Source organism: Microtus oregoni, unplaced genomic scaffold (genome assembly GCF_018167655.1).
Source record: "Microtus oregoni isolate MIOR12 unplaced genomic scaffold, Mior012 000019F_ref0000042, whole genome shotgun sequence".
Taxonomy (NCBI): domain Eukaryota; kingdom Metazoa; phylum Chordata; class Mammalia; order Rodentia; family Cricetidae; genus Microtus; species Microtus oregoni.
The window spans coordinates 28,993,480-29,008,240 of NW_024543078.1; the positions used below are offsets into that span (position 1 = coordinate 28,993,480).

General features: G+C 43.8%; 1 protein-coding gene across 5 annotated transcripts in view; it reads left to right on the forward strand.

The window, feature by feature from the left end:
• Cobl (cordon-bleu WH2 repeat protein) overlaps positions 1–14,761 on the forward strand; it is a 222,498-nt gene that overhangs the window by 62,788 nt on the left and 144,949 nt on the right. For all 5 annotated transcript variants that reach the window (XM_041669022.1, XM_041669025.1, XM_041669024.1 and 2 more), the window contains exon 2: positions 12,437–12,640. In XM_041669022.1, the coding sequence (XP_041524956.1) occupies positions 12,437–12,640 (204 nt within the window). The remainder of the gene's footprint in view (positions 1–12,436; positions 12,641–14,761) is intronic.

Genomic DNA, 14,761 nt, shown 5'->3' on the forward strand with positions numbered 1-14,761 from the left:
AGCCAAGAGTTAAATAGGAAGCCATATACTCTGAAACATATTGTGGCTCCCCACTGATAAGCCAGCTCTCTTTCTATTTACTTTTGTAAATAACTGAAAAGCAGGGAAATCTGACTACACAGCTTTCCACACAACTAGAAACTGATGGGAACTGAACAGAGCTCAGAGAAGTTCTCAGGAAAATGAAGCCAGCTCCCTGCACCTGGGGTTAGAGACTCATATAATACCCTGGGTCAAAGAAACAAGTATCCACGTGGTCCACATCCGTGTCTTACGGACCGTCCTTGTTTCCAGACCAGCACTCTTATATACATTGCCTTATGCTAGCTTTTATGTATTTAGTCCAAAAACAGCTAGACTTGTGTATAAATGTACCTACAATTTAATCAAACCACCACCCAGTCTTATTTCTGCTGTCGTTTTAAACAGTGCTCCCACTACTTAAAATAGACACAACATGTGGGGCAGGGACATGCTATAATCCAAGATACCTCCAGCAAAAGCATCAGAGCAAAGGGAAAGACAGTGTGAAAACACAGCAACCCAGAGTCACTCTGATTCCGTATGCACATTTTCTGAACCAAGAGCCAAAGACTGGGTACCTTTTAATTCTCTGTTCAAAATATGACACTTGATAACCTCACTGTGGCTGTTTCTCAAAATAGAGACTGGGCCTCACAGCAAATGTCTGGGCTGGTGAAACCTGAGCTCAGTAGCCCAACAGGCTCTGCGGGAACAGGCAACACAGCCTCTCTGGCTCTTTGTCCACTGCCTCAGAATTCCTGCAACCCACCCCCAGGGCTCAGAACCTTGGGAGATACCAGACCTTGGGCTCCAGCTCTCCTCACCCACTTCCCAGATAACATCTGCAACAAGAAGTCTAAGCAATGACCACTAACAACAGCAAAAGCAAAAACAAACCTTGAAAACAGTGTGATGATGGATTGCCCAATGAGACAGTACTTACATCATCAGGGTTGACTGATCATTTCACCGAGCACTAGAGCACTAGGCATGGTTCTGTGAGTTGTGCCGGGCTTCCCAGGCTTGTTACAGTAGAGAGGGAAGAGAGAGGAAGAAGGGATGTTGTAGAATGGTTTTTGAAAATAATGTGTGGTGTTTGTGTATTGTTTGCACTCCTGAATCCCAGAGGCCTTTGTCACCAAGCTGATGCTCCAAGCCTAAAGGTGTCCTGTCTGCTGGCCCCTTCCTGCCCAGCCCTAACTAGGTCACCAGGAATCCCACTTGTTTGTGGGTTAATTGGAGAAGCACCAAGTGAGAAGGGCAGTCTGGTGTCCTATCTTCTCTGTAGTATGCTAGAAAAGAACAGGCCTCTTGCTGCTGCTTTCCAGGGCTCCCCATGCAAGCACATTCCTAGCATCTGATTATGGGATTCTGAGTCAGCTTGTAGGCTTCACCAAGTGTGTAACACAGACTGCTTCTTCACTTTTGCACTGTGTTGCAGGGTCATTTCTAAAGGTTTAGGCATCAGGAACTGGACTTTGGCCATGGACTTTGAAGATTAGACTTTTGCAGTCACTATTTGATCCCAGGGTGAAGGAGTGGCCATCATCCCCATCATACAGAGGGGAAAGAAAGACCATCATAGGATATAGTGTTAGACCATGCATTTCCTGATGGTGCTGAGATTAGAGCCAAATCCATGTTAACCTTTCCCCTGTCACTTCCTCGGGGTCTGATTTCCCTTTTCATCTCTCACTGTGGAACACTTTTACAGTCCATCCTGTGACTCTGTTTTCCACTGACTCTGTGGAGGCTAGAAGGGATTGGCAAAGATCGACAGATCTTGAATCCCCAAACCCATCTGTGTATAGAACCACCAAGGTTCTTGTCATGAATGATGCAGAGAATGATGGATATAATATTGGAATCTTACAAGACAGACCCATCTGGACCACATAGGGAGTAGAGACTGAGACATTTCTATCATGGAGGATAGATGGACAAAGATTTTCTAGAGACGGTCCATCTTTGGCTTGAGATGGGACTCAGGAATTGGTGAGGCAGATGGTGGAGATTTTGTAGGGTCTACCCTTAGAGTCTGAAGGTGAAAGTTAGAGCATCTGTGACTTTAGAGACAGGGAAAGTGCCTTGGCAACTTGGACCCAGGGAAAGGAATGGAAGCGTGTCGGGGGATATAAGGGGAAAATGGAGGAGAGTGTGAGGTTGAACTCTGAGCAGATGATGAAACACTTGAAGAGACAAGAGGCAGGACTAAAAGGAAGTCCTTGTCTGGATATCATTAAGGGCTAGGGTGCTACAGACTTGGATCCTCATGGTGTATGTATATGCAGGGCCAGGGGGTGCTTTGGTGTCCTGGGTGTTTGTTACGAGGAAGATTAGAGGAGATGCTAGAGGCCTACTCCGTACTTTCCTAGGTCTGTTTTGAAAGTGACCTTTGTCCCTAGGGGATGAGAGAGGCTGATGACAGCTGTGAAGGTTGTCAGCCAGGTATGCCATTGATTCTGCTTACACAGCACTAGACAAAGAGATGAAGTGACAATCAGAGGAGAGCTGGAGAGGATGGCCAGATGCCCAGATCCTGAAACCTGCTGTGCATTCATTGGGGTCCTTGAACCCTTGACCACAGGAGAGCTGAGAGTTCACCAGGCTCACAGGCATACCTGCTTGCATGTGTCCTTTGGATCAGCAGCAGTCCCTGTGATTCTGAGACAGGACTGTGCGTAGAACAAAATGTATCTTTCGGGCTTGAAAAAAAAAATGCACCGTCCCTTAAGGACAGACTACAAAGAAATAACGAGCTTCTGGTTGTATAGCTTTAGAAAGAAGAAAAGCCAAAACTCCTTCAGGAGACAGTTCTACATCATAGCTGAGAAGATGATGGGAAGAATTTCTCTATGCAAATTCAACAAAGCTTAAGCACATGAGTCCTGCTGGCAGTGTTAGGAGAGCTGAGTCATCTCTCTAAGAATACTTAGGAATCTTCCCCGTGGGAACACCTATGAGCCCACACTGCCAACTCCCAGAGGTTTGCACACGCTTTGGGAGGAAGAAGCAGGTGCTACCAGACATCCTCATCCCATAGGGACTCTGCCCTTTCTCCTGCATAACTCCTGTATTCTCCTTCATGCTTTTATGGGTCTAAACAGGGTGTCGGGGGGCGGGGGATGGGACACAATTCCAGTGATGTCATTCTGCAAAAGGCCTTGTTAGCTTTTTGCTGGGAACACAGGCAGCAGCAGCCTCCTCATCTGTGAAGTACCACATCAGGTGGCACTCATAAAAATGTCACTGTGCTCCTCCACCAGGCCTGATTGAGCCCAGTGGAGGCTTTCCTTTATCTGCTGAGACTGTACTGACTACCAAAGAAAGCACATGCTCACTTGTAAGTAAGATGAGCAAGTCGCCGGCCTGGGCAAGGGACAGCCTGAGATGTATGCATGTATGGGCTAATGGTTTGGGAGTCGATGAGTTTTCTCCCAGTTTACTTCATTTTGTTTGCTAAGGATGTTCAAACCTCTGTAAACTAATATTGAGCAGTTTTGGAAAGTAGTTACTCCTTTTCTGTAACACTCCACAATACAGCAACTCTAGTTTCTATCCGATCCTCAACCCCAGAGTAGAGAGTTTGCTGATAGCTCACTCATGCACACTACCCGGCTTTCTTAACTCTCTTTGCTAGAGAGTTCAGTAATAGCTATGAGAGCCAGCTCTCAAATGTTCCTCTGTGAATATGCACCTGATATCTGGTGAGATACCAACATTCCCGTATATACTGGTCCCGGAGCTCAGAGGCTGGTAGGGGCTCCAAGCTTTTGTTACTGTGTTACAGAGAATCCTATCAGGAGAGTCTATCTTTTTATGGTGAGTTACTGAAAGCTTCCTCCACCCTAGGTCAAAACTAAAATTTTATTGTGAATAGCATTTCTTAGTTTTCAGTGTGTTTACTGCGTAAGTGAGCTTTTCATTGTGTCTGGAAGAATAGGCTAGTGTTCTACTCTTACACTGATAAAAGGTTTTTCCTTCCATTCCAAAGAGTAAAAATACTTGTGGTCAAGTAGTGGTCATTGATCATTACCTGGGTTCCCATAGGAGTCATCTCATATAATCCTCATGCAAACAGTACCTGGTAAACCTCCATGTTCTCTATTCAGCTCTACTCCGGCCTACACATTACAATGGATTCTCCAAATACAGCCACCTGCTGGAGGATGCACAGTATGTCAGAGACTTTTCTGGGTCTGACCTGACAGACTTAGTGACTCCTGAGCAGGGAGCCATGCCCAGTACTTGATTTGCACTTACAAGAGGGTATCCTGGGGCTGATTTCCAAAAGAGAGTCCCCTTCTGTTGCCCTGATATGAGGTATTTCTATGGGTATACTTATATCCCGGCATTCAGTGAGCAGTTTGGTAGACAGCACCTCTAAACAGCTCATTTGCAAGCTGTAGTTTAAATGTGGTCTCTTAGCCTGTCTGTTTCATACAGACACACTCTAGGCTTTGTTTATCTGGATCTTGGATGTCTTCTTAGACTTAGGTTCTGTTTTGAAAGGCAAGAACAGTTGTGAAAGCTTTGGTAGTAGTTTTCTGATTTGTCTTTTCTAGCATTAGAAGACAATCCTGTCATAGGAGCAATACCTTGTGTTTTGGGATTGCTGAGCACTGAGAGAAGGCCTAACAGGATTTCTTATTTGGAGGTCCCCGAGAGACAACCTGTTTTTATAAAAACCATGTTTACAGGAAGAAGATTTGGTATATCTTGTTTTCAAGAAGTTTCACGGCTTTGGCTATATATTCAGTGAAGGTTTTGTCCCTAGAGGCATTGAGGAACCCTCCGGACTAACTGGGGCCTGACTCAGCTCAATTGCCAGTCATCAGCCTAGGGCACGTATCTCCATCTCTGCAAGTCCATTTATTTCTCCATCGTGAGGAGACACAAGATCCTGACATTATGTCTGAGCCACATGGAGCTTTCACAGTGGGTATAGTTCTCAGGGAACCCCAATTCTGTTTACAATGTTTGGCCATAGCCTTTATTAAAGAGGATGTATCTGATTGTTTGCTGGAAACCTTGTCAAAGGGTGGCCTTAATCCAATCCCTTTCCCTGCAGGGTCCCAGTAACCTAAGACAGGGAAGAAGGCCTGCATTTCTACATTAGCTTAGGGTTGTTTGGTTTTGAAAAGTATTTGAGGCAGTGTAGTGTACATAGCAGCTAGTGCAATGCCCAAGTGTTATGAAGAGCGTGGGGCCCCTTTGTTCTGTCCCGCCTGGCTAGTTTACACCTGAAATAATCACACAGAAAATGTATTAATTAAATTACTGCCTGGTCCATTAGCTCTAGCCTCTTATTGGCTAACTCTCACATCTTGATTAACCCATTTCTATTAAATCTGTGTATCACCACGTGACTGTGGCTTACCGGCAAGATTCTAACCTACATCTATCTCAGGCCGGAGATTCATGGCAACTGCCTGTCTCTACTTTCTTCCTCCCAGAATTCTGTTCTGTCTTCCCAACCTACCTGAGTTTCACCCTATCAACTAGGCCAAGGCAGCTTCTTTAATAACCAGTGAAAGCAAAAAAAAAATAAATAAATAAATAAAAATAAAATTAAAAAAAAAATAACCAGTGAAAGCAACACAAATACAGAAGGGCACCACCCAAGGTTCAGAAACACTGCATCTGGAATTCTGTTATTCTAGCTGTGTGCTTGTCAGAACATTGACCAATCTATTGGGTCCTTAAGAGCCTTATCAGATTGGAGAGAGGGAACTTGTCACATGAAATTGCTGTGAGGATTGGAAACATACAATGTTTAGCTGGGCAGTGGTGGCACATGCCATTAATCCCAGCACTCAGGATGCAGAGGCAGGGAGATCTCTGTGCGTTCAAGGCCAGCCTGGTCTACAGAGCTAGTTCCAGGACAGGCTCCCAAAGCTATTGAGAAACCCTGTCTTGAAAAAACCAAAAAAAAGAAAGAAAAGAAAAGAAGGAAGGAAGGAAGGAAGAAAGAAAGAAAGAAGCAATGTTCAGTTTGATAATGAATTCATAAATTTCAGGGAAATGATAGCTAGTAAACAGGCTGTTAATGGGTTGCAGATGCAGGAGTTGGTGCCAGACATTAGGGTGCCTCTTAACTTCTTGGCACCTGACTGTACTTGGGGTGAGAGTGGGTTCCTGAAACCCTTTGTGTAAAGTTGAGCACGAGACAGCTGATCACAGAGGATTTATTCCTATGGCCACTCTTTGGCACAGTGGTTTCTGAGCAGTCTTCCCTGGACTTAGCACTTTGCTTGTCAGTGAGAAACCAGAATATTGAAGTCTTTATTTTCTTGGAATTGCTATCTAGAGCTATGGCTAGTAACTGGCACCCAAACAGAACAGAGACAGCTCATTTTGCACTCAAAGGCTCATTTGCACTCAAAGGCTCACACCTCCAGGAGGAAGCAAAGACAGGAATTCAGAGAGACCTTCAGGAGAGAATGGAAGCTCCCATGTGGCTGCGCCATAAGCAGATGCTGATTTGCTTCTTGATGTGATTGGCAGGCAGGCAGCTCTACCTGGTTCCACTAAAATGTTATATGAGCATGTGCTATTTAGCATCAGCTAGGCAGGATATCTGGCTTGGTAAACTGCAGGAATCACGTATTTGGTGTTTTTCCAGGGGAATTAGTGTCAGCAAACCTTTAACTTCTATGTCCATGGATCCTGGGTGTCTCAAGAAATTTTATGACTCTATGTCTTCAGTTGGTGTCTCTGATGGAGAGACAGGAGAAATACAAAAGTAGATACCCTTTAGATGCTGACCTTGGGGCTACAGAGAGGTGGGAGAGGCATGAATTTTCCATGTTAAGTCTACAGATCCTGAACTCCCTCATCCTGGGCCTCCTGTAGTCTGAGTGACGGCCTTTCATCTCCTGTAGAATTTGGGTTTAATTCATCTGTCTGCAGAGATCCTGAGATTTGCAGCTTCTGGACCATTTAGGCCATGTCTTCATAGGTCCTCTAGCTTTCAGGGGACAGTTTCCAAGCACTCTTCTCTACATTGAAATAAAACCCAGCTGGGAGCCATGGACTGATGAGAAAATTAGACAGTACTCAGGAGCTGGGTTGTATGATGGTCCCACATCATATGAAGCCACAGTCGATGACTTGGAAATGCCAGAAATGTTGTCTTATGTAATATACTTTCCACCTTGTAAACAGTTCCTGCCAGGCACACCCACCGTTTTAACTTGGAGAGCTGGGGGAGTTGAGTTGTGTGCTAGTGATTCATCCCTTGAAGAGCCCTGGCGGGACCTACCTGGTGACAGCTGATCAGCACCTATCCTGGGTGTGCCCAGGAGGAGCCAGGCAAGGCCCTAACCCTTAGGACTTGGTGGCACTTGGGCAGAAACTTGGCCCTCTCCTGTGCCCCACACCCTTGACTCTTAGCTTCAGCACATGGACGGTTTGCATAGATCTGAAAGAGCCACCTACTTGATGGAGTTCATGGTTGTTCACAGCTCTCTGTCTCAACTGCAGTGATTCTCTCTGTGCCATTCAAAAGTGAAGGAGGCTCTTTATCATTGTGACTGTGTGCTTTTTTGTTTGCTTGCTTGCTTTTCGAGACAGGGTTTCTCTGTGTAGCCCTGGCTGTCCTGGAACTCCATCTGTAGGCCAGGCAAATCTTGAATGCAGAGATTCACCTGCCTCTGTCTTCTAACTGCTGGGATTAAAGTCGTGGCCACCAGGCCAAGCTAGGACTACGTGCTGTCGAGACCATTCAGAGAATCCATGCCTGCAAACATGGAGAAGGGAAAGTCAAATTTGTCCTAAGGCTGTGTACTTCACCCACACTAGAAATATCTTCTCCCTAACGCACACATCCTTGACAAGCCTGACTACAAAATTATCTGCAACAGTACATTGTCCCTTATGGAAGATGGATCAGGAGGGAGCCAGGATTGAGACTTGATCATATTCCATGCACAGCCCGCCCCTTCCATCAGGATCCCTCCTGGGGAACTCATCATGCTACCTCTGACCTCATAAGAGTTTAAAATCTCTCCCCTCTTCCTCTTCAGGCTTAGCACCCTTGCTTCATCAGATAGGCTGCTCATCAAACCCGCTATGAACATAGATGAACAAATAGACCTAGTCAAGCCTCTTTTATCAGTTATTTGGCATCTATATTTAGAAGGACTTGCTAGTCATGTGATAATTGCACCTAATTTTAAGGAGTCATTTTCCTGTCTCCTGTAGTGGCTGTGCTACTTCAGAACCCTAGTAACAGTGCACGGGTGTTCCATCTCTATAGTATACTAATTGCTTTTGCCAAATGAAATAAAAGTTGTTGCTGTAATAATGCTATTTCAACATTTGATTACAATCCATACACTTCAGCTGTTAGGACTTAACTGGTCAGTGACAGGCACAGGGCATTTTCAGCTCCCTATGGGGTTTCAGGTCGAGTCTAGAGATGTGGAGACTCCTCATCTAGGTCATGGGTCTTTTCCCAGGCCTGTCTCTCCCAGAGATGAGCACTCGGAAACTGTGGTCTTCAAGAGACAAAGAGAAGGGCGAGGGCAGAGTGCTGTGAGGTTCCTACAGATGGGGCTGCTCCAAACTGCCGACTAGCTGTTTGACAAAACTGCTGACCCTGGGAGAGCCAGGAGAGAGGCTGAAGACCAAGAATCCAAAGGTGTGGTTATCAGTATAGTCTGCTGGGACAAGGATGGCTGATGTCACTGAGATGGAAACTCCCTCAGTCTCTCGAATGGACACAGCTGCCTTTGCTGGGAGTGTGTTCAGTGCATTGTGGTGTTTCTTCTTTAACAGAAATAACTAGAAATGATATTGTGGTTTTGAAATGTTCTATTACATGTGCATACATATTGTGTATATATGTATACATATATACACACACACATACACCACTGTCCTGAGCAAATAGCTCTACTGAGTACTTACAACCTTCCAAGTTGTATCAGGCTGTAGTCAGTGGGTTCTGCCAGGTAGTTTGTGGGGTATGCTGTGAGGAACAGCCCTCAGATCATGTTCCCTAAATGCTGTGGAAGAAATCTTAGGGCGGTGTAAATGACTGGAAGGGAAGCTGGTTATGTGACTGGAGGTCGTGAGGTTCTGGGCAACTGGGCTCATGAGCACAATCGGGTGGATACAGCGGTATCGCAGGTATCTAGAAGACGGTGGTGGATTGCTTTTGCGATGAGTAAAGGAACGGTTGAAACCCATTACCTCACGGTAGGACTGTGCTCCTGTGATAGCACAGACCACTGAGATGCTTCCTGCTTGACTCGGCTCTGCTAAATTGGAAAAGGTATTTCTTTTCTGAAAGTTACAAAATAAACAGAATTGTTTTTGTGTAAGCCCCTGTGGGAGGTAATTCATTGGCCCGACTTCTGTCTTGAAGTTGGCTAATTTGTGAATGTTTCTTTGTGCTCATCTTTTTAATCTCCAAAATGGGATTAACAACTGTCCTTCAAAGAGACTCAATAATGTAGTGGTTAAAATTTTGGACACTGTGAAAATTATGTGGGTTTGAGGGTAGCAAAGCTCTACGTCTTTGTCACGCTGCGGAAATGTGCCTCTTTATTGTCTATACCATAGGAAAAGTCTTTCCCTTAAAAGTGCCACAGATAGAAATATGACTTAAGAAATAATGGGCTCTCTGATACTCATGATTTTACTTTATTTTTTATTTTAAATTGTTTTTTCATTGTATTATATAGCCCAGATTTGGCATGAGACTCACTGTGTAGCTCAGGCTGGCCTGGAACTTGCTACCTTCCTACCTAAGCCTCTTGATTGTTGAGGTTATATGAATGTGCCACTATTTCTGAATGTTTTTTACTTTCATGTCTAGGGATGAAAAGAAATAAGCAATAGCAATTAAAATATAGCATAACATACAACTATTATATAAATCTTATGTTTTTATTTTTTAAGTAAATTTATAACTACTTACATACCACAGCAGAGAGTGCCATTCCTCAGTGTTGTTAACTAGGGTGGGGACATCTGGAAGCTTACAGCCACTTCTGGATCCCATTTACTGCTTGTTCACATTTCTAACTGATGGCTCATGTTTTACAAGTAACACACATTGCAGTAGCAAAGTACATGTCATATCTGGCATCGCCCAGACGCCACCACTGGTCTTTTTAGACTGTCATAGAGGCTATTACTAGAATGTAGCCCTCTCTAAACATGTTCTCCTAAGCAAATATTTTGAAATTTTTAATTTTTAAAAAATTACTTTAAAATGTTATTGTTCCTTGAATTTTAGGTTTTTAAATGCTGGTGCCAATATACTATTATAAAATCATTTATTAATTTTTTGATATGTTCTATTAGTTATTTAATTTATTGGTTGGTATGTGGTTAGATTGTTTGTCCACCATTAGAAATTATGACAGCATATCTCATAGGATAGTCTCACAAACTTCTTGAGAAAGAATTTCTAAAAAAAAAAAAATTGCTAGAAGCCTATCTGGCTATCTTTGAAACCTCATGCTAAAATGCCTACAAAGGTCATTTGGGTAATAGACCTCAGGATGGGTGGAGGGCTCTCATGACCTCTGTATGGATTTTGTGGTTAGGGCTGTTCCGGGTGGGGAAGAAGCAAGCAGTAGGAGCACTGGGGTTCCTGCCTCTGCCTGATCCTGAGTGATTGTGGGTCTTCAAGTGAGCTCCAAATCAAACTGGGCTGCAAAATATTTTGAATCTGGAAAGTGATTTTTGAATAAATAGATAGTTATTAAATAAATTGTGAAGGTTATTATAAAGCATCCCCCAAATGAGAAGTGCTAAGTAAATTGTGGCTACGGTTATTATAAAACACACAGGGTCTTTATGAATTAAGACTCCTGTATATAAATTAATGCCTGTGCATTTGCAAAGATATGTACATAGTTTTATATATGCTTATAAACACATTTTTATTGATTATATTGAGCTATACATTTTTCTCTGCTCCCCCTCTCTTCCTCTCCCTCCCCTTCAACCCTTTTCTCTGGTCCCCATGCTCCCAATTTACTCAGGAAATCTTGTCTTTTTCTACTTCCCATATAGATTAGATCCATGTATGTCTCTCTTAGGGTCTCATTGTTTTCTAGGTTCTCTAGGATTGTGAATTGTAGACTGGTTTTTTTTTATTTTTAATTTTTTTTAATTTTTTTTTTATTGAGAAAAGGAGAAAAAAAAACATAAACAAAAAACAAGTTTCCACATCCTTCCAGCCTCCCATTTCCCTCCCCCTCCTCCCACCCTTCTCCTCCTCCCCCCACTCCTCTCCCCCTCCCTCTCCAGTCCACAGAGCAGTCCGGGTTCCCTGCCCTGTGGTAAGTCCTAGGTCCTCCCCCCTCCGTCCATGTCTAGGAAGGCGAACATCCAAACTGGCTAGGCTCCCACAAAGCCAGCACATTAAGTAGGATCAAAACCACGTCCTTGGCGTCTCATCAGCCCTCATTATTCGCCATGTTCAGAGAGTCCGGTTTTATCCCATGCTTTTTCGGTCACAGTCCAGCTGGCCTTGGTGCGCTCCCAGTAGATCAGCTCCACTGTCTCAGTGGGTGGGTGCACCCCTCATGGTCCCGACTTTTTTCTTTATGTCTGAAAGCCACTTATGAGTGAGTACATATGATATTTGTCTTTCTGGGTCTGGGTTACCTCACTCAATATGATGCTTTCTAGATCTATCTATTTGCCTGCAAATTTCAAGAAGTGCATTGCTAGCAGCCTTTCTCACTATATGGAGTGTCCAACAGGTGGATGTCTTGTTGACAGGGACTGGGAATTTCCTCCGAGGTTAAGTAAGAATTCCAGCCACAGTTCAAAATAAGGTGAAAAGAAAAACAATGGGGTTGTGTGTTGGGGTACTACCACTTACATCCCTTTGCTACCCACAGCCACATCCATGCCAGCAGTTGTATTGGTGGTACTGGAATAGAGTTTTCTGAATAATATTAGATGGCTCAATTTGGTCTCAGGGCATCCAGTATTATAGATTCATAGATCCACTCGCTTAGATCTCATCCTAGTTCCTGGAAAGGAAGGAGCTTTGCAGAAAATTAGGGATGACCACCTCCTTACTAGTGATGAGCCAGCATGTATAATCCAGAAAGGGTCAGACCAACAAACTCAGCTGCACACACCTATACCTTGACCAGGATGGGTAGAAAATAAGACATGTTGCTTACAGATGGGTACCACATTCTTAGGATGTTTCTTTGACAGAAACACTTTCAAAAATGCTTATCATACTGTTTCTTTGAAAGTGCTTGTGGAAGATATTATCTGTTAGTACTGGAGACTGCTGGCATAACTTCTTTGAAAGGTCTCCATAGATTTCAAGGTGTTTCTGAAGCGAGCCATGAATGCTTTTAAGGATGAATCATCTGGAGCCAAGCATAAAACCTTCACCTAGTGTTTCTGTGTTATCATTTTCAAGAAAGAAGATGAAGGCCCGTGCTCCACCACCTCCTGGAAAGCCTGCTTCCCAGAATGTCCACAGTGACCAGAAACTGCCTCATGATTCTACACTGGGTTCCCAGCACAGCCTGGTCCAAATGAAGGAGTCACTACAGAACAGCACCTTGGACATCACTGTGGTTCTGCCCAGTGGACTGGAGAAACAGAGCGTGGTCAGTGGAAGGTAAGATTCTGGTACCTGGGTGAGAGTTCCTGTGTACCTCTTCACATATGTGGGAAGAGAAGGAAGAATGGTGTGGGCATGTCCTATTTAGTTCCATGTTGAATTTGATTCAGGTTAAAATGCCTGCTATGAATTGGTCCAAGATCAGAGCCTCCCAGATCCAGAAGTCCCACTGGAAAGTGTGGCCCTACTGACCCAGGCAGGCTCTCTGGAATCTTTAGGGGACTCAGAGCTAAAAGCCCATCCTGGTAGAGTTTGGGCTCAGAGAAAAGTGTAGAGATACATACATTTTACAATTTATTTTATGTGATAATTAAACAAAATCTTGATGAGTATTGGTTCCAGCCTCAATATCTACCCACGGCTGGAATTCTTGTGTTCTAAGATACCATGCCTTTAGTTGTAATAGGTAATATCATGTTGTTTTTGAAGCTCTTAATGCCAGCACAGTGTAAGAAGATATTTTTCAGTAGGATTTCTCTTTGCAGCCATTGTCACTGGTGTAGGAAGATCTTCACATTAGCTTCAAAGAAGGTTCTTGGACTTGAGACTGATACCTTTGGTGGCATTTCCCCAGGCCCAGCTCAGAGACTGAGTTGTAAGAGTTTCTATGTGTGTCTAGTTGTTTTATAAAGCAGTCATAATCTTCAGCGCACATTTCCTACAAAGTAAGGAGTTTGTTGTACTGTCATATCATAGTTTAAACACTATTTTAGAGTGCATGCTATTCTGCCAGTAAATATACATTTACTACATTTATATTTTCTCCAAGTTGATAGTTACTGCTTTTTCTTCTCTTAGCTTGTGGCAGATGGGTAGTAATGCATGAATCTTCTTTGATAAACACAAGGAAAGGTGGGGTTCCTTCCAGAGAGTAGAAATATTTCTGAAAATCCTTTCAAGTGGATGCATTGTGCTCCCTGTACCTTCAGTTTCTTCTTCCCTTTAGAGCAACAGTTATCACCATTACAGTTTGTAAGATTGCTGTGGAGTCTAGGAAGATCCTTATAAATTATTCAGATAACGTTCTCTTCTTTAAATAGAGAAACTTAGAGTCAGGAAGAGCCAGCCTCGGCCTGGAGGCCTCTGTCCCTGGGCCACCCTCTGGGTGCTACAGGTGAAGGCATGCTTCACTGGATGTCAGATTCCTCACTCTTGTTGGCTTTTTTGTTACATGTTTTTTTTTCTCATCTGCTTCAGCAATGGCTTTAGCAAAGAGCATGCTCATGTTGCCCTAAACAGCAGTTTACAAAACATAGCCAGCCCTGAACCTTGTATTTCCTGATGGACAGGAATCTACTAGAGAAAACAAGCTAGTGACTGACTGCCTATGACCCCATTCTGCAAATTATAGTTTTCAATTTTTTTTGAGCTGCTTTGGAATTTAAAACCGCACGTAAAAGTCCCTATCTGTTCTTAAATATTAAGACATACGGATGGGATTTGGAACAGTTCCTGACTAAGGGAGAAGGCCTGGCAGGCCTTTAGGAGTGGGGCTGCCAGCTCCCTGCATGGCAGGTGGGAAGGGAGCCAGCAGCCCCATTGCTTTAATTGGGAGCACAAGTGAAGAGAATATCTTTGAAGACACAGTACCCTCAGCCCCGGGGGAGCTTCATAAAAGGCTCTTAAGTGTTGACAGTGTTGGGCTGTGTCATTTTTGTGTAGAAAATTAGTCACATCCACATTGGTTCACACGGCTAAGGGACCTCTGGCAGGGAAAGGCAATGTTTCTTTCTCCAGAGCGGAGGGAATTGCTCCCAGTGTTGAGTCCTGTGATTCCACCCCTAAGAACGATTATACCCTAAACAACACAGAATAAACAAGTTTATACGTGTGCAGGGAATTCCAGGTCACGAGCCTTGTAAAGCGGTGGAAGGACTTCCACTTCCTAGTTATTAAGCTTATGGCAGAAGCTATTAAAGAACATCATTATGAAAGGAGTTTCCATACGCAGTTTCCCCCTCCTCCTCCCTTCTTCCTTCCCGCCTCCCCTTCCTTTTAAATAAAGGACACTGTCTTTTCTGTGAGGAAGTAGCAAGATTGAGGGTCTGAGATTTAAACTGCAAGGAGCATGCTGTCCTGGGAAAGGAGGAGTGTTTTCACAAACACACAGCTTGATAG